Source organism: Bicyclus anynana, chromosome 3 (assembly GCF_947172395.1).
Source record: "Bicyclus anynana chromosome 3, ilBicAnyn1.1, whole genome shotgun sequence".
Classification (NCBI taxonomy): Eukaryota; Metazoa; Arthropoda; class Insecta; order Lepidoptera; family Nymphalidae; genus Bicyclus; species Bicyclus anynana.
Window position 1 is genome coordinate 9,495,361 of NC_069085.1, and position 20,942 is coordinate 9,516,302.

The 20,942-nt window shown below is 39.2% G+C and overlaps 1 protein-coding gene across 7 annotated transcripts in view; it reads right to left on the reverse strand.

The window, feature by feature from the left end:
* The window catches only part of LOC112044096 (tensin-1), a 193,199-nt gene that overhangs the window by 41,299 nt on the left and 130,958 nt on the right, over positions 1-20,942 (reverse strand). For 6 of the 7 annotated variants that reach the window (XM_052890502.1, XM_052890498.1, XM_052890509.1 and 3 more), the window contains 3 exons: positions 6,634-6,690; positions 3,552-3,719; positions 2,537-2,724 (listed from right to left, as the gene is read on the reverse strand). In XM_052890502.1, the coding sequence (XP_052746462.1) occupies positions 2,537-2,724; positions 3,552-3,719; positions 6,634-6,690 (413 nt within the window). Of the gene's footprint in view, positions 1-2,536; positions 2,725-3,551; positions 3,720-6,633; positions 6,691-11,085; positions 11,251-20,942 lie in introns of those variants that run through there. The other variant, XM_024079838.2, reaches the window with a different exon arrangement.

A 20,942-nucleotide genomic window follows, 5' to 3' on the forward strand; every position in this document is an offset into this window, starting at 1 on the left:
GTATTTGAGGCGGTTATCTCGACATTCTCTGAAGTGTTCTTGTTTATGTATGATTCACGCATCTTGTGGAAATCTTTCGAGAGCCGGAGCCTGAATCAAGGCATGACTCATTGTTATAATCATTAACAGTCCATTTTAACAGCCCAGGGCCCTAATAGGGCCTCCTCATCATGGAGCTTAGACCCACCACCCTACTGTTATGCTGGTTGGCGGGATTAGGATACACACGGCCACTATGTATTGATGATGACCGGGATTGACGGCTTAACGTGCTCTCTGAGGTGTGGGAATGTAATACCACCAACTTTCCAAATCTGGGCCGAGAATTTACTTGAAAAATTTCTTATAAGAAAGAAAAGTTCTATAGGTAAGTTTTATATGACCCGACCTAGAGACCTCATGATTTGAAGCCACATAGACTAACTCTATAGTTAGGCTGAGTAAGTCTGAGTTAAGGTTAGGATCCGACGACGACGAGCGACGACTGCAGTCGTGTTTAGGCGGCAGTCAACGGCGTTTTGGCGACTGCAGTGTCGTCGGTAGCAGTTGCCTCTGTTGTTGGCAACGTGCTGCTCGCGTAAATGAACCCTTAGTTATAGTATGCGCGTTATCATCTGAGTCGTCCGGTCATAAAAGTCAAAAAAGATAGGAATGTGCAGCGCGCCTACCTGCGCACCCTAATTATCGATAAACGGCTACCTGCGCACGTGCTAATGATGAGTCAATAATGATTTGGACGATTCTGATTGGTCGGTTTCTAATGTAATTGCATTGCGTATTTTTTTTGCTATAAATGTGTTTACTGCAATTAAATAAATACATTCATGTGTTACTCGTTGCGCACTATGGATACTTTATTTTCTAACGTTGATCTGAAGAAATTACATGGCGATATTAGCCCTCAAGCTCGAACACTGATTCACAACGTATTCCTGTTTCTCAATGAATTGAAAAGTGATCCGAATAAAGTGGCTTCTCTAAATTTCAACAAACCACGTGAAATGGCCGCATTTGTTTGTGGTGTGAGCAGAGCGACAGTGGACCGAATCAAGACGGAAGTATCACAATCAGGCAGTACCTGTATACCAAGAACAAATTTTAAGAAACCACAAACCGTCACTAATATTGACGATTTTGATAAAAGTGTGTTGAAGCGAACTGTAGCTTCATTTTATGAGAATGGAGAGTATCCATCCGTGGCGAAAATTTTAGAAAAATTCCGTGAACAATTACCCGATTTTAAATGCGGCAACACTTCAATGAGAATACTACTGAAGGAGGTTGGGTTCCAGTATAAGAAAAATAGCGAAGGACGTAAATATTTAATGGAAAGAACTGATATTGTTTGTGCTAGAATGGACTTTTTAAGGAAATTGGATTTACTTAGAAGAACTAACGATCAGCGACCACGTTTCTATCTAGACGAAACATGGATTAATCAAAACCATGCAAGAAAGAGGATGTGGCTTGGAAGCAACGATGAAGGAGGTTTCAAGAATCAGCCTGTGGGAAAAGGCCAAAGATTAATAGTTTGCCATGCGGGTTCTGCAAGGACTGGCTTCGTTCCAGATGCGAAGCTAATATTTAAAGCGGTGAAATCAAAGGATGCTGATTACCACACAGAAATGGATGGCGAAACATATATGGCATGGTTTTCCGAATTCCTGAATCTACTTGAAGAGCCCTCAGTTATAATTGTCGATAACGCAAGCTATCATTCGATACAGTTGGAAAAGATACCCACAAGAAACACGAGGAAAGCTGAAATTCAAGAATGGTTGACAAAGAAAAAGATTCCATATTCCAGCAACGAAATTATTGAAGAATTAATAAGAAAAGTAAAAGCCAGTAACCCGCAGAAGGTCTACGCTTTAGACCATCTGGCAAATGAACGAGGTCATGAAGTAATAAGGCTCCCTCCATATCACTGTCAATATAACCCAATAGAATTAATTTGGGCACAAGTAAAGGGAGAAGTTGCGAAGAATAATAATACCTTCAAGATAGCAGATGTCGAAAATCACCTCCACCGAGCCATAGAAAATGTCACACGAGAAGACTGGGCCAAATGTGTTAGGCATGCCGAAGAACTTCAAAACAAAGATTTACAAAAAGCTCTAATTAGAGATCACGCGCCGCTTATAATAAATTTGGCAGAAGACGAAGATTCTGATGATGAAGACTCAGATGAAGATTAATTTTATTTAGTTAATAATTATATAATATGAAATATGTATTATATTAAATCAAATATTGTTAATTTTTTTAATTTTGTGAACAAGATACGATAATAAACTTTACTTATCGATAATATGTCTTTCATTGTTACACCCTTCACTAGACGGCTCCATAAGACCCATAAGTGCAAGCGAGATAGATATAGAGAAATGATTTATGGCCCTAAGACTCAGTTGTTAACGCGCGTACTATAGCCTATATGGCTTCGGTATCTACTGGATCAACAAGGCAGAAGACAAGCTATGCTTTGTCCTAAGGCATGACTAATTGTAATCATTAAGTTAGTCACTGCACTTACCAGGCTAATAGTATGGCGACGTTCTTCGGATGAGCTGCGAGCCAACTCTCGATGTGTTTGCAGGCGGCACAGAGTCGCTCGAGCGGCGGGGCCAGATCTCCGGGCCAGCCCAAAGATCTGGCGCGTCCGAACACGTTTCTTGCAGCATGCCCATCATTGCTTCCGTCACCCGCGCTCACTTCGAACACCTAGAATGAACAAACAAGATTCACTAGAGTTAAAAGAAACACGCGAAGTTTTTGGTGAATAAGCTGTGCCATGGATTTTACTAATTTGGGACTTGGGGTCATGGTCATGATCATGAATTTCTTTATCTACACATCCAGAAGTTCTACACAATCCAATTCTTTATAAACATAATGAAACCTCTGTAATAAACGTTTTATGTATACAAGCGTCTTGTTCAATCATCAATTTCAGTCGGTCTATGATGAAGTATAAGTACCTTCCTAAAATTAAAACCACTAAAAATATGGGTTGTGATTATTGAGTTAATATTCTATATTGGAGACAACCGCATTATTGTTGAAGTCTAGCACGACCCTATCTTGTCTTTGATTTAAAAAACTGGTAAATGTCGAAATCCACAGCTGGACATAGGCCTCTTGCATACCAAAGACGGTTTCGAGCCGCCAGCATCCAGCAGCTCCCTGCAACCCGCTTTATGTCCTCAGTTCACCTACTGATCGACCAACACCGCGCCAGTGCGGACTCGCCATTCCAGCTTGGGACCCCAACGTCCATCGGCTCTTCGAACTACAAGATGGCAAGATACATTAACCATCTACATCTACCGACCACCTGTATATATATAATGCATGTATCTGTAAATAAATAAATTGATTGATTGATTGATTAATTGACTTAATCAATCAATGAACGATCAGTGGCCTGGCCATTGCCACTACAGCGTCGCGACTAGCTGAGCTATGTAAGTGACTTTGGTTCGTCTGCGGATCTCCTCATTTCTTATTCGGTCACACAGAAACTCCAAGCATAACATATTAATACTGACCATGTAATGTTCTCCATGTTTGTTGTTCAGCATATGAGCCGCCTGAGCTTCCGCATGCGCGTCTCTATCAGGCAGATGCAGCGCCAGCATACGCTCCGCCACGTAGCACAGGTCCAGTCGCGAGCCTGCGCCGCCCGGCCCGGGGTAACTCACTGATCGGACTCCACCCTGGAAATAGCACAGACAGTTTAACATCTTCATAGGCCCCATCTTACCACATCTCAAGTCCCAATATAAGGGTGTCTCCTCTGAGACTCGGACCTCTGCTTAGAAGGCCGTTCGGGAAGTGTGTTTTGGCCATGAGTGTATCAGCCCGGGCGCCCCCGAGATTGTGAGTTAAAAAGCTCGGGTGACCTCGTCAAGATGTCGGAGACCTCGTCTTCGCCGGCGAAGACGCTGTGTAGTTTGTGTTGCCTGCGAATATTGGCGTAGACGTCATACTTTGTCCAGGCTGAGAACTGATGTTATAAAGTACCTACTCGTTTTCAACTCATATTCGGCTCACTGCTGAGGTCGAGTCTCCTCTCAGAATGAGAAGGGTTAGGCCAATAATCCACCACGCTGGCCCAATGCGGATTTGCAGACTTCACACACGCAGAGAATTAAGAAAATTCTCTGGTATGCAGGTTTCCTCACGATGTTTTCCTTCACCGTTTGAGACACGTGATATTTAATTTCTTAAAATGCACACAACTGAAAACTTGGAGGTGCATGCCCCGGACCGGATTCGAGCCCACACCCTTTGGAATCGGAGACAGACGTCATATCCACTGGGCTATCACAGCTTTCAGCAGAAAAGTAAAATGTAATAATACCAACAGTAAAAACTATACCCAATGAAACAAGAAGAGCTGAACATAATCGTAAGTCTGTGCATGTAAGAAGAAAGAGACCTTCAAAGATGTTACTAAATTTCCTAAACTGGAGTAAACTGTTAAATATCGGACTAAATTCAACAAACTGTAGTAGAACGAAAACACGACCTTTTAAGTACAACGTATAAAGCCAATGAATAGCTGAAATAAATCTCAGACTATCGACAGTAAAAGTAAAACATCGTTTAGTAGATCGCGTGGGATGAATTTTATTTGAAACTTGCGCTATAACCATCAACCAAAATCTTAAATCACGTTTAGAAGAAAACTTGGCACTTTAATTTTTTATGTCCCAGACTGGGTTGTTTAACTAAATAGGTACGAAGGATAGTGGATGATATAGTTTTAGCATATCTTTTACGATATGTTCTGTAAAGCGCTAAAAAAAATAACAATAACGTCTGCTTCTTTTTGTAGAACGATAGTTTGTAATGACCAGATCTTCGTCGTGAATGCTAAAAGTAGGTATATCAAACCAAGTCCTGCTGCTTGACGACGATAACCGCCAAATGTATAAACTTCTAACTTAACGCAGCCAGTATTCTTGCCACCATTCCACGTGGGCATGATTTGTAAGGTTATTAGTTTAAGTTCGCTATTATATTATTTCTCAATAAACTGCAAAATGAGCATTTTGCAGTTACGGTTTTATGCTCCGGGAACGGCGCTCTGTCTTAGTGTGATCTGCACGTCTATTCTCTAACGATGTTTTGTATAACTTGCAAGTGCGAGTTTAGAATTCAGCGCTATCTTTCTATAGTATTGTATTATTTATCTTTCATTCTATAGTATTGTGTTAAACAGAGAGGTGAATTCGAAACTCGCACTTACGAGTTATAAAAATATCGTTACAGAATAGCCTAGCAGCTCAAGCTGACTAGCTACGCGCTGCCAGCGCCGATTGTCAGTGTGACAAAAGCAGCCTTACTGTGATTTCTAGACTACAATAGGTAATAACCGTAACTAAAGCGGTAGTAAAATAATTTACAAGGGCTTGAATTAGAAGTTTCAAATGTAGAACGGTAAACTGAAAGGGCATGATTAACTCAAGTGTGTTTATGTGAGATCAAATACAGACGTAGGCGCGACATAACTCTGTGAAAGTGACACAAACAGTGCGTAGGCGCAGGCAGCGGGAGCGGGCAATTGCATTGCGTTCATAACTTTATCATACAACTAATCCAGTTAAAATGTTGAGACTACTAATTTATTATACAGAGTATAGTACATCTCATCACTATATTACCTACACTAAATCTCATCAGCCTATTTCATAATGAAAGAAAGAAAGAAAATTATTTTATTCAGCATCATCATCAGCATCATATCAGTCGATGGACGTTCACTGCAGGACAAAGGCCTTTTGTAGAGACGTCCAAACATCACAATCCTAAGCCGCATGCATCCAGCGAAACCCTGCGACTCGCTTGATGTCGTCAGTCCACTCGGTGGGGGATCGACCAACACTGCGCTTTCTAGTGCGGGGTCGCCATTCTAGAAACTTGACCCCAACGTCCATCGGCTCTTCGAAATATGTGCCCTGCCCATTGCCACTTCAGCTTCGCGACTCGTTGAGCTATGTCAGTGACTTTGGTTCTTCCGATTCGATCACGCAGAAATAGAATAGATCTATAAAGAAATTATTTCATTGGACAAATTATTTTATTAGTCTAAAGGCTAAACTCCTATAAGGTTTAGTTTAGAATGATAGTCTTTAACTCTGAAATGATTAGGCGCTATCTGATGTTAATGATAACGACTTGGGACGGTTTCATGTGCTCCCTATAACAACACCGACTTTACTAGTCACCTTGTGATGCAGATAAGCACATTATTTCATAGCCCGAACTATGATCAGGATCGGACTGAATTTCAGGACCGTGATTTGAGGCAGTTAAGGCTTCCGATACAGTCACAAAAATCTTAATAAATTCGAAAGGTCATCATGATATTTCTAGAAAACTGCTTAAAGAACAATGTTAAAATTTGGCAGGGAGTAAATTCGTAGGTAGTGGACGTCCACTAAGAACGGATTCTGCGACAGGGCCGGATTAAGGAGGTCTAGGGGCGGAAGAAGTGGGCGTCCGCTGATAACGATGCTTGAGATTTTCTACTCGTTATATAACTTTCAGATTGATCCTAATAAGTTAAAAGTAAAATAAAATATATTGTACTCGTAAATGGAAGATAATTTATTGTAAACTTACATATTCTCTCGCGAAAGAAGGCGTCGCAGATGTTGCCGGGGCGCTGACTGCTCGGGTCTGAAACAATACAAACAAAACATAAGATGTATTCGTGTATTATTCTTTTATTCAATTTTGTATCAGCATTCAGCTCAACCAATATCTCTAAGCTACTAGTGTAGTAAAAAGAGCCGTGATATCCTAGTGGATATGACCTCTGCCTCCAATTCTGGAGGGTGTGGGTCCGAATCCGGTCCGGGGCATGCACCTCCAACTTTTCAGTTGTGTGCATTTAAAAAAAAAATATTACGTGTCTCAAACGGTGAAGAAAAACATCGTGAGGAAACCTGCATACCAGAGAATTTTCTTAATTCTCTGCGTGTGTGAAGTCTGCCAATCCGCATTGGGCCAGCGTGGTGGACTATTGACCTAACCCCTCTCATTCTGAGAGGAGACTCGAGCTCAGCAGTGAGCCGAATATGGGTTGATAACGACGACTAGTGTAGTAGTAGTCACTACTTTACTAGTTTAGATATATTCTGTCTACAAAATAAGCGTAATCCTAAAATCAAAGCTAAATGTACTTATGTGCATTGAATCATTCCCATTGGCCAATCGTTTGAATTTGCGGCGTGCGTACCGAATTACGGTGGACCCAGAATTGCCCATACGCCAAAATAATTAATTCCCCTAACTGCGGGTGCAATAAAATTTTCGGCGTAGAAGCCACTAAAAATTTATTGACCACGAAGGAATCGTAAAAGGAAATGGGGAAGACCTAATTTAATTTACAGACCGCGGTATAATTTCTTAATAATCTGCTTATTGCAGGACCCGGAGACGTTAATTTTCTATACTACGTTATATTTTTGAAGTTTCATTTCAAAGTGGTTGAAGGTTGATGTTATCTTAATGTCTTGTCCAATATGGTTGATAAATGATCGCTTGAGGCGAGGCGTGGCTAAGTGATTACTGCAGCTTTTACTGAGGGTTACCGTGCTAATTGACGTTGGCTGCATTATCATTACTTAACGCACCGACCGACGTCAACTGATTCTCAGAACGGTTGTAGTAGGTTGACTTTCGTACAAAAACACTTAGAAACATAGCAGTCATCTTGTACGTATAGAAAACTTTTGAGAAATTGCTGAGTTGATAAAACACGAAGTTCAGCTAAAGAGTGACCCAAACTATATGTAACGAGCAAATAGATGACCCTTATGATGGTAAGTGGTCATGATCATCATCATTATCAACCCATATTCGGCTCACTACTGAGCTTGAGTCTCCTCTCAGACTAAGAGGGGTTAGGCCAATAGTCCACCGCGCTGGCGCAATGAGGATTGGCAGAAATCACACACGCAAAATATTAAGAAAATTATTTTCTCCGTCTAAGACACGTGATATTTAATTTCTTAAAATGCACACGACTGAGAAGTTGGAGGTACATGCCCCGGACCGGATTCGAACCCACACCCTCAGGAAACTGAGGCAGAGGTCATATCTCTTATGTGGTCTTGGGTCTCTCAAGTAAACTTGAAAGGGGTACAAGTTTATTCAACCATAAAAAATCTAAAATAATACAAAAAATAATAATATAGTTTCAAACGTTACTTCGCCGGTTTGGTACATTTTGCCCTAGAAGAGTGATAAAAAACGTTTTTTTTTTTTCTTCAAGAAACATACTTTTATTAAGCAAATTAACTAACCAGATCCGTATTTATACAACATACTATCATCTCCATATACTTTTATACGAGGGTATACCTTCCCGGGGCTGAAGTTGAATTGGCTGGTGGGCATTCTCCTGTAGAAAATAAAAAATCCTAAACCAACCCGTGCTGGGAATCAAACCCGGGACCTCTCTGTTGAGAACCACAGCAGTACCAACTGCGCTAGAAAAGTCATCAGAGACCACATATGTATAATGTATATAGAGAGGTATTGTATGTTAGGTTATACTGCACGTATAAGTAAATATAGACTTACACAATACGTTTGCAATGCGAAGAGCTAAGCCTCGCCAGTGTTAAATTACCTCCCTACATTGTAAATTCAGCTTGTATGACATAAAACAAACGTAGGTATAACTATACATATACCTACTTTATTTATTTTGAATTTATATATATCTACGAGTTAAAGGTATTGTGTAAGTCCCATAATCAACATATCAGCCGGTGGACGTCTACTGCAGGACATAGGCCTTTTGTAGGGACTTCCAAGCATCACGACTCAGAGCCGCCTGCATCCAGCGCCTGCAACTCCTCTTGATGTCATCAGTCCACTTGGTGGGGTGTCGACCAACACTGCGCTTTCTAGTGCGGGGTCGTCATTCCAGTACCTTGGAACCCCAACGTCCATCGGCTCTTCGAGCTATGTGCCTGCCCATTGCCACTTCAGCTTCGCGACTCGTTGAGCTATGTCGGCGACTTTGGTTCTTCTGCGGATCTCCTCATTTCTGATGTAAGTCTATCTACTTCTTTACTATGTACCTATTAGGTACAATAGGTAGGCAATATGAGAAATATAAACAACAAAAAAAGCAGGACTTATCGGAAATCCTATCCTAACCCCATAGACGGCATACAATTATTTTAATAGTTTTCGATATTAGACCGATAGACGGACGCGGTGGAAGGGTTTATATTAGGTAACATGTAAGGAAAAATTCATATATCTATGCTAAGTTCTCTCTCTGGGTCGTGCTCTCATACCGTGGGTAAGTAAGCAATTAGTACCTACCTACCTGAAGATTCAATATTTTTTTTTAATTTGAGCTTTGAGTTTTTTACGGGCTCCTGTTACGAACTTGTATTGTATCTAACACTAACTTCATAGATAAGTACATTTTGTAAAGCAATTACGAGTAGCTTATCCGATACGCGACGAAGTGGATAAGCCAATCGTTCTTATCTAATCATTTGGTGAATCAAATTAGGCAAGTCGAGCTTAGCGCCGCCCATTTATACTTTTTTTCTCATTAGATCACATCAATCAAAGGCTGACATTTTCATCGACATTCGGAATCAGCATCGGCGATAAAACAGACCACCGATGAGTTTTCATCCGAATTAGTATACCATTAATGTAGGGTAGGTCTCTCCCCTTTAAACACCTTTAAACCTATAACAATATTTGTATATATTCCACGCTAACAAAATAATTTTCATATAAATTTTCTTTGATTAACAACCCATAGTCTCGCTCATTGTTGAGCTCTCAGAATGAAAGGCGTTAGGCTAATAGTCCACCACGCTGGCCCGATGCGCTGCAGACTTCACACACGTAGAGAATCAAGAAAATTCTCAGGTGTGCAGGTTTCCTCACGATGTTTTTCCTGCACCGTTTGAGACACGTGATATTTAATTCTCAAAATTCTTAAAATGCACACAATTTTTCTCTAATTATATGGAATTAGGACACCACATATGAGAGTGGATTAGACTCGACTATCCACAAGCGAGCGAGTAGTGAAAAACAGAAGCGAGTAGTGAAAAACAGAAACGCTTTTCGCAACTGACCGTCATACTTTGTAGAGGCATAGTATGAAATTAACTGAAGCTATTGAAATTTTATGAATGAAATTATGATTGAAATGTTACTTTTACGGAAGTTCTTTGTAAACAGTGACTAATTGATTTATTTTTGGTATTATTTGCGAGAAATCGCGAACAAAATAATTTTCAGCATTCTCAGGAGATGTTGTCTGTAATAATTTAAAAAAAAATACGTGTATCAGTCGGGACTGCCGCGATAAAGCGACATAACATTTTTTATCAACTTATGCAATCAAATAATTATTTATTTATTTTATTTATGCAGTATTTTATTTTTATTCAGAAAATAATAAAAAGTAAAAGAATAAATAAATAAAAAAGTGTGTGTTAGCTACGACGGACTTTCAGATCGAATACAGAGTAAAGATACTGCCCCCCTAGAAAACTAGAAAAATATATGGAACTGACATTTGCTATTGACAGGTCACGTGATCAAGATCTGTCATTCCCATACATTTTTCTAGTTTTCTAAGCGTTAGCGATTGTAGAAAGAGAATCGACGTCCCACTTGGCGAGAGGACTGTTTCGACTGTCTAAATATGTTGCCCCTCAGCTTAAACTATGTACGTCTCAAATCTCAATACTCACGTCTGAAAGATGCGCAGAATAGGTTGCGCACAAAAAACGTAATTTTTTTTCACTATATATATGAAAAATCGATTCTTAAGGATTCCAATAAACTTAAAAAAAATGTCTTTACGGTAAGTTGGGATCGAACTCTGTTTTAATAAGTTTTTCCACTTGTCCAGTTGACTCGATATGATAACGTCGAAATGTGTTGACTTGATGCGCGGCTTGGGTGTTAGATTTATTTTCGTTACGGAATTTCTTGATTCGCCACGCTCAAAGCCCGCGATAAAAGCTATGCAATAGCTTACAAATAAGTTTATTATAATCAAATATAAGCACACACCATCGCCTTCTTATCCTGTTTGCCAGCTCTCCCCACGCGTCGAGGTCCTCGCTGCAGATAGAAGGCCGCGCGCCACAGAGCGAAGGCTAGACGGTGGAGGGCCCTTGCGGCCTCCGCCTCGCGCCCACTCGGCGGCACTTTGGGCCTCATCCTCACCTCACTTCACCCACTTTTACTTTGGTATTGTTTAGCAACATCGTCGCGACGTTTGTTGCGTCGCTATTCATTTTACGTTTAGGCGCATTTGGTTTTGCAAATTCTGATCACATGGTACGGTGAATATAACTTAGCACTTATCTAAACATACACAATATTCCTGCAGATGTTATGCATAAAATTTGACTGTAATAGAGAATCGCGTCATGTGGCATGCATACTAGGAAGTCGGGATAAGCTGAAATGTTTCTCCCTTTCAATTTGAGGTGTTCTGATTCATACTAATGTGCTACTAGCTTTGCTGACAACACCCATTTAAACTATAAACATAAGATGTTCTATGATGGCAGAAATAATCATTGTGATATTACATCTCCAAGAAAAGAACTTTACTATTCTTTAAAATTTTAAATGGTTTGGGATTATTCGGCTAAGAAAAAAATGACAACTAGATTCTAACTAAAAAAAAAACGCGCTTACTTATCTTAAATGGCGAGTACAGAAAATCCGGAAGATAAGATCATCAAAATAATTTATCATTAATAACGCTTAAATTTACTTTATTAACTGATGGGATACTACCTCGAAGACGTAATAGTTGAAAGTATTTAACAATTTGTATATAACAGCCATGGCCTAATAGCTATTTTCTATTTTCCTCACATACGGTATTTGTTAATACGTACTTGCGAAATTTCACCTTGAGCAAGAACACAATGTATTCCACTACCGTTTCATATGAAAACAATAGCGGTGCAGTCAAAAGCTCTTTACAGCCGGATATTCATAAGTGTGTACTGTACCGGTTGTAAATTGAGCGCTGCTAAAGCGCTTGAACGTGAAGGACAAAAAGGAGGTCTAATGGCAGCGCTGTAAAGCGGTGGATGCTGTAGACAGAGCATACGCATGCAGGCGGCGGCCTGGCGCCCCCGGGGGCATGCGCTCCTGCATTGCGGAATCCCAAACGTGACATGGATTGCGTTGCACATTGACAAATTGTCCGTAGTGACTAGTGATGTAACCACATATGACAACTTTGGGGCACAAGCGAATATTTTTTTAAATTTTCCGCAATATTTTTAAGTTTTGTAAATTTTATCTATTTTAAAATATTGAAAGTACTTGAAACTGAAAAATTTCCAGTAATATTTTACACATGATTATTATCCTACAATTTTTTTTTATGATATTTTTCCGGTTTTTGTAACTCCTTGGTATTAAACAATTAGGTTGTTTAAAATCTGTAAAACAAAAGCGCTTCACCAGCAGCAAAGCAATGCTTTAAAAACAAACGAAGTGTTTTAATGGGATGTCATAAATACCACACGTATTAATAGAAGTTAATTTTAACCCCGCTATAACCCTGACCTTCCAAACGCGTGCCGAATGTTAGGGGGTGAATAACCTCAGGGGGTGAGCTCCATCTAAATAAGAGACCGTCACATAAGGAGTGAGCGGTCACCGACTGCCGACAATCTTCGCCCTTTTATTTTGATTACAGCTTTTTTTGTTTACTTTACTTTTTCTAGACGTATGAATGCTCACGCCCTGACGCGCTGAATAGAGATTGCCTTTTACTTCGTGTTATTATTTATTTTCTCGCCGTATATGTAATTATGAATGACATTAAAAATAATTAACCTAAGTTAATGCTTTTATATGAAACAAACTCGAAATATAATAGTTACTATAGTTGCGTGTATTACATAAAAATCCTTTGATCTATGTCGTGACTCTCCGTAAATGATATCTAAAAGTATATCGAAAGTATGTTTTTTTCGGTAGGTTATTTTAGTAAGGTACAAAACGAAGTACAAAGATAAAAGAAATTAGGTAGAAGGTTAGAAAATCACAGGTTCTCATTTTGCGCATTGTCCGCAGACTACAGATGTAAGAGTAAACATATAATAACTGTAAACTAACGTGTTTTTTTTTCTTAGGTACCATTCCTTCTAGAAACCTAACTCTTATTTAATTTACCTGTTTTCTTAAATGCTTGATTACTTATTCAATTACATTGCAGACTTATCAAGTTGTTCCTTTATCTTATCTCGAATAAAGTAACGCTAGAGTTTGTATTCGTTTATCTCACTACGATATCATAAGATTGTACGACATTTGCATAACCAACGTTCGAGATTTTGAACTATTTTTAATTAACTATTACATAGATAGACACCACACCTTACATTGATATGTAATTTTACGGCTTCTGTTAATTTCTTTACAGGAGTACGTAATTTTAATTTTAATTTTAATTAGATTTAGAAATTACTTTTACGATACTTGGCTATTATGCTGCACCATACAAACGCATCCCTTATATGCACTTCTACACGTAAATTAAAATTAAGTCACATTTTGAGCACTGCACATGTTTAGAAAACTGCACACACGTATTTCAAAGTTTAATTAAAAAGGATTTTATACAGGGTGTTCGGTAGACATCGCGCGGCGCCGAGAGTAGCACTGGCAGTCGGCACCCCAGCGTCTCGGCGCTCGCCGGGCCGACGCCGCCGCGTTGCTAGGCAACGCGCATCTCGTGGTGCCATAGCTCAGATCTGCTGATAGTACACGCCTTACTAACTAGCTTTTCTTCTTAACACTAGATCTCCTTGAGGAACTTGTTTCGTTTGCTTAGCATATTCAAGTAGGACAACATACTGTCGATATCAGATATCAATTTTATATTCTTGTACAAGGGCACTGAATAGATAACAGTCTACTTATGACAAGGATTATAATAAATAAACTATAATGGTACTGGTAAATTAACGATCTGAATATGGGCGATTTTCATTAAGTAAATGTATATACGCCATAGCGTAACGAATAAAGTAGTTCTACCACAGAATACATATTATTAGTTCAAGGTTCTACTTGCGTAGTTACGTTAATATTATGTGTAGTATTCGAAGAAAATAAATAGGACGAGTCAATTCGAAGATTAGCGTTTTTTCATTATGATGAAAGGGTATAGTGATAAGGTTATGGTAACTACTCGTAATATTATGAATCAAAGGTCCTACCTTTTTGTTTATTTTTTAGTCTATGACAAGTTAGCCCTTGACTGCTATGTAATGATGATGCAGTCTTAGATGTAAGTGGACTCACTTAGGACACTATTGGTTTGTTCGATCTGGCATCGTACTGAAATGCTTATTCGCTGGACGATACTCTTTGTTAGTCAATTTAGGAAATATAAAATCCTAAACTGACCCGAGCTTGAAATCGAGCCCAATCTCTTTTGAGAACCGCAGCACTACCAACAGGACCAGAGAGGTTATCTGGAATTAACACAGATCAGACATCGCTAAAAGCTAACGCTTTTGTAATATAGATAGGAACACGTCTGATCATCTAGTAGTGCACAAAACTCGCTATTGAAAAACAGATCGTTACGCAAGAACAGTCCATTCATAGTTTCATCTCAAGACGCGGGTTCACCGTTTGTTTGACCAAGAGCGCGTACGTGGACCAAGATATGCGCTTCCGTAAACAAAGGCCTGTAAACGAAGACATGGTAGGTGAGGCTATTACCTTGTATAAAAATATAGTAGCGATTAACGTGACGTGTATTGCTCACGAAAGGGTAATGCATGTGCGTTCATTTATTTTTGTCTATGCTTTATGGTATTCGGTAGACATCACTCGAACGTTGTATCTACGTACATAATTTAGTATCTATACCTGAAATACATATCAGTTTGATGTAATAAGTGATAGGGCCTGTAGCCATTTGGCACGTCGATTCTCTTTCTACAATCGTAAACGCTTCAAAAATTATAAGATGTAATGATAAAGTTATCGATCGGATCTGTCGTTGGCATACTTTTATTTAGTTTTAGAAGCCGAAGCGTTAGCATTTGTAGAAAGAGGATCGACGAGTCACATGATTACAGGCCCTGGGTCGTCTAACTACGAGTCATGATCAATGATCATAAGACCCTGACTTGGATTTATTTTTTTTACAATAATTTCTAAATATTATATCAGATCTAAATAGGGAAGTTAGTGGTGTGACTTCCTCGTATCTCGAAGAGCACGTTAAATCGTCGGTGTTGGTTTTTATCGTTACTGATAGTGATTAACAGTCACATCAAATATTACACTATGTTCGTAAACCCAGCGACCAACCAATGGGCCCCAAAATTCTCTCTCTTATAAGAGATAGAAGAGTTTTGGTTACAATAGGCGAATAATCACGATAACCATGACTTGTACCATAAAGTAATTTTACCAAGACGAGGAATTCTTTTATAATCTCCAGAATTACCAAATGGATTCTAATGTGAGTGTCACTGAGAGATTCTCGTCTAAATAACTAAACATAGAAATACATGGCTTTATTTCATTACAAGAATAAAAAGTTAGCGGATAATAGATAGATAGAGTTCCACGTGTAACAACTTGTTATTCTAGAAATACTAGCAAGTGACCTTTAGTTCAAAGTTCAGTTTCTTGCGACAAATCGATAGATTAAAATGAAAAATATAGGTAAACAATATTTCATTTCACACGTAATAAAATTCTGATAAAGCCAAAATTCCAACTGATTAATTTGCTAGACATTTTAACATTTACTAGATACAGTAAAACACGAATCTTTTTAAGCGTTACTAACTGATTCAGATTAGAAAATGGTCATGTATTTAACTTAATACTTCATATATATTATAAAGTGCATACATTTCTGTGTATTAATTACTAAGAATGTGAAAAAAACACTTTTTCCTTAATGGTCTTAAATCGATCTTAATTGTTCTACTAGATTGAAAAAAACGTATCAAATTTTTTTGAAACGCGATTACATGAAAATTTTAATCTTTAAAAATTTTTTTGTCAGTACGAGTCAAAACGCTTGTCGGCCATGATGGTCTATACTTATTTCAATTTTTGCTTCATGACGTCACTTTAACGAATTCTTTAAAAACGGAACGTTTGAAAAAGATATTAGTCAACAATTAATTATTAAACTTTTGATGTACTAAACGTCTAATAATTAATTTTTGATTAATACTAATATACTAATAGTAACATTGTGATGTCACAAAATGGACGACAGCGTGTTTGACGTTTGGAAAATTTGAAAAAATACATCATTATTAAATTAAGTTTTCTAGGAAATCCTTAACTTTTATTAATAGTGTTAGGTTCTGTTAGAGATGGCCACAAACCCACAGCCAATACTCCGTAAATTTGGAAGTAGATAAATTATTTAGGCTAATCTCTTTCAGTTATTTAAATTTGACTATGTAATTATTTGTTAGATTTTTAAACGTAAGGTTACTGTAATCAGCCAATAGCGTCGACGCAGAGAAACATTGACCAATCAGCGCAGAGTGAGGCGCGACGAGTTGGAGGGAAATGGGATATGGTACAGAAAGGACAAAAGAGAGATCGGTGTGAGAAAAAGTCAATAATTAGATGTAAAAGTGCAAAATACCCATGTATTATCATTGATTATTATTATATATTATAAATACAATAGATTATATTCGATAATTCTGGTGAAAAAGGCAGTTGTGTTTTTATTCCCGCTGGCCCGGCTAATAGTTCAGTAGTGGGATAGTCGAGAAAATCTCATATTTTCTTGTCACGCCCTCAATTTGAAAAGAAAAGAAACTTTCAGCAAAGGCGATAATGGAAAATAATGAGGAGTATGCCCTTGGTGATGGGTGTAAAAAAAAAACCCTAGGTGGAGGGTTACGTGGAAGGAAAGTAACCCTAGGTGGAGGGTTGCGTCCAAGTAAAGTAACCCTAGGTGGAGGGTCTAAGGATAAAATGGAAACCCTAGGTGGAGGGTCTAAGCAAAGGAATAAAACCCTAGGTGGAGGGTATAAGGATAAAAAAAAAACCCTAGGTGGAGGGTCTAAGCAAAGGAATAAAACCCTAGGTGGAGGGTTGTTGCTTACTGGGAGTGGGTCTAAGGATAGGAAGAAAGCCCTAGGTGGAGGGTCTAAGCAAAGGAATGAAACCCTAGGTGGAGGGTTGTTGCTTAGTGGGAGTAGGTCTAAGGATGGGAAGAAAACCCTAGGTGGAGGGTCTAAGCAAAGCAATGAAACCCTAGGTGGAGGGTTGTTGCTTAATGGGAGTGAATCTGAGGAAATGAGTTTAGTGGGAGATATGGCTGGTCTGGATGAATATGAAACATACTCGGAACAAGAGTCTATACAAGGTAGTGTGAACAAAAGAAAACGTCTAAGTGAAAGAAAAAGGACATGTCGATCAAAAGTACGGAAGCAACAATATCCTTCATCGTCTGGTACCGAGGACGATTCGTCTTCACCGCAACTTAAAAGGGACGAAAATTCACGGAAAAGATTTGGTGTAGAAGGCTTACGAAAGAGAAAATGTGCGGCTTACAGTTCGTTAGAATCGACAAGCGAAACACCATCTCCGAAAAGAGCAAAATCGTCTAAATTTACAGAAGAAGGAAGGGATGCAAGGCTAATGGACAAGTTTTTATCTATTTTAGAAAAAATTAAGGGTTCGGATAGACCAAAACTAACATTCACAACGACGAATGTGGTACCAGAGTTCGACCCTCTATCAAAAGATCAAACAGTTTTAACATGGATCAACAAGGTGGAAGAATGCGCTGAAATTTACGGTTGGGAAGAAAGAGAGATTATACATTACTCTCTGCCAAAATTAAGCGGTGTTGCCAAGGCTTGGTATCAGGGTCTAACTTCGGTACTGCATACGTGGTCCGAATGGAAAAAGAAACTATTGGAATCTTTTCCTTGTAGGGAGGATTATGCTGAACTTTTAATCGAAATGCTAGCTAAAAAAGTTAAATTTGGCGAGTCATTAGAGCATTATTACTATGCGAAGATTAACTTACTAAATAGATGTAGAATCACCGGAAAACAGGCGGTAGATTGTCTTCTGAATGGTGTAGAGGAACGTGCGGTGAAAGTTGGCGCCCAAGCGGCTCAACTTCAAGACCCGGAACGGGTACTTAAATATTTCAAATCTATAAAAATAGGTCAAATCAGAAATAACCCAGACAACATGAGGAGAGGGAGATTTGGGAGGCGAGTCGAGTCCAGTATACTTCGAACCGATTCTTATAAATCAGGTAACGCTACCAATCCTTTAATAAGGTGCTACAACTGCCAGGAAATAGGACATCCCAGTTTCCGATGTGAAAAATCAATGTCCTCGGTAAAGTGCCATAACTGTGATGCGATAGGTCACCATAGTTCCAGTTGTGAAAAACCTCGTGTCAGGTGTGGAACTTGTGACCGAGTTGGACATCTTACTTCTAACTGTTACCGGAACGCTGGAAGACCGGTGACTTCAACAGGTAATGATCCAAAACAGAAACAGGTATCCGAAGTAGTCGCTGAAGACAGTGGAATAGACAAATATGTGATGGACATAAAAGTAAACGGCTCCACAATTTCCTGTCATGTAGATCTGGGAAGTCAATGTTCTCTTATCAAGGTAAGTGCTGTCAAGTTTCTAGGCCTTCAAATGTCTAAAGGAACAAATCTGCCGACCCTCAGGGGTATAGGAGCCAGCCTAGTAAGCCCTTTAGGAATAGTCGTTGCTTCTGTAGTGGTGCAAGGTGTAGCAGAAACGATTGATTTGTATGTCGTGGATGATTATGTACTGATGCATCCTGTACTTCTGGGGCATTCTTTCACAGAAAAACCTGACATACTGATAATCAAGACTCCAAACGCGATTATATTTCAAAAGATGCCTCCAAATAAAATTAAATTAGTTGCGACATATGATTCCGAGATTCCCTGCAACACAATGCGAGCAGTACAGGTTATGACTGACACCCAAGTATTAGACGGTGAAGTGCATGTAAAAGGTACTATGCGAGGCCCAGAAGGTAAAGAATATTATTTACTTCCCGGCCAATATGAGATTAAGGATGGTCATAGTGCAATTTTGATTTTTAATATTTCGGCAAAACCCATGAGCATCGTTAAAGGAACACTGTTGACTAGGTCGTTGAAAAGGAACCAACCTTCAACAGCTAACATTAAAAACTCGTTTAGTGTATTTTTCGATGATGAGCTAATGGATACTTCTGTAAATTGTAACCCGAATTTAGACACAGAACAGCGACAAGAACTCAAAGATCTATTGACAAGGTACGCTGACTGTTTCTCTAATGGACTGCATGACTTAGGTTATACAACGGTTACCGAAATGACTATAGAACTAATTGACAGGGATCCAGTCGTATATCGTCCATACCGTATGTCGCATGCCGAAAGACTGATGGTAAATAATATGGTTCAAGAGATGTTAGACAGCAAAATAATAAGGGAGTCATCGTCACCTTATGCAAGTCCGATCGTTATGGTGCAGAAGAAAACGGGTGACAAACGTTTATGCATAGACTATAGGGCTCTAAATAGGAAAACGAAAAAAGACCATTATCCGATGCCTCGAGTAGAAGATCAGTTGGATTTACTTGCAGGTAATACTTTATTTACTTCTTTAGACTTGGCATCAGGCTATTACCAAATCCCCATATCGGAAGAATCAAGACCCAAAACAGCTTTTGTCACGCCTGATGGTCAGTTCGAATTTAACCGCATGCCCTTCGGTCTTGTCAATGCGCCTTCAGTCTTCCAAAGGACGATGAACAAAATACTTATGGAAGCCAAAATTAAATATGCCATTGTGTACATGGATGACGTATTAATTCCATCAAAAACCTTCATGGAAGGGATACAACGATTGGAAGAGGTGTTACAATTGTTAAAAAAAGGTGGATTAACGTTGAAGCTAAGTAAGTGCCATTTCTTTCTCGATTGTATAGATTTTTTGGGATTCGACGTTAGCTCTGATGGCATCCGACCCGGCAGTAGGAAAAGCGAAGCGGTTTCCAAATTCCCACGACCCAATAATCAACATGAAGTGCGCCAATTTCTAGGTCTATCTGGTTTCTTTAGGCGTTTCATCAAAGGTTACGCAATAATTACTGCCCCACTAACAAATTTGTTGAAGAAAAATGTCGGGTGGTCTTGGAGTAACGAGCAAGAAATAGCGTTCGAGAAGGTAAAAGAATTACTCACAAGCCGACCTTTACTCGCACTATATGATCCAAAGAGGGAAGTAGAACTGCATACGGATGCCTGCAAAGAAGGTCTGGCGGGGATACTTCTCCAGCGAAACTCCAGTGGGACACTACAGCCAATCTCATACTTTAGTCGTAAGACAACAAGTGATGAACGGAAGTTACACTCTTATGAACTAGAGACCCTAGCGGTCATTGCCTCTCTAAGCCGGTTCAGAGTATACCTTATTGGAATACCATTTAAGATTTTGACAGACTGCAATGCTCTCAGGGCAACGTTAGTCAAAAGAGACCTTATACCCCGTATATCTCGCTGGTGGATACAGCTGCAGGAATACGACTGCACAATTGAGTACCGACCAGGCGCACGAATGACTCATGCAGATGCGCTCAGTAGGAATCCTGTGAACAATGCGGTAAGTGAACACCATATTTTAGACGTTTTACCGATACAGGAATTTAACCAGGATTGGATATCCACAGTGCAGTCTGCTGATGAAGAGGTTAAGAAAATTAAACAAATCCTTTTAGATCCATCTGTTGAAGAAGCTATGGATATACACAAAAACTATAAGCTAAAAAACGAAAAAGTTTATAGAGTTATAGGAGATGAAATAAAGTGGCTCGTACCTAGAGGCGTGAGATGGCA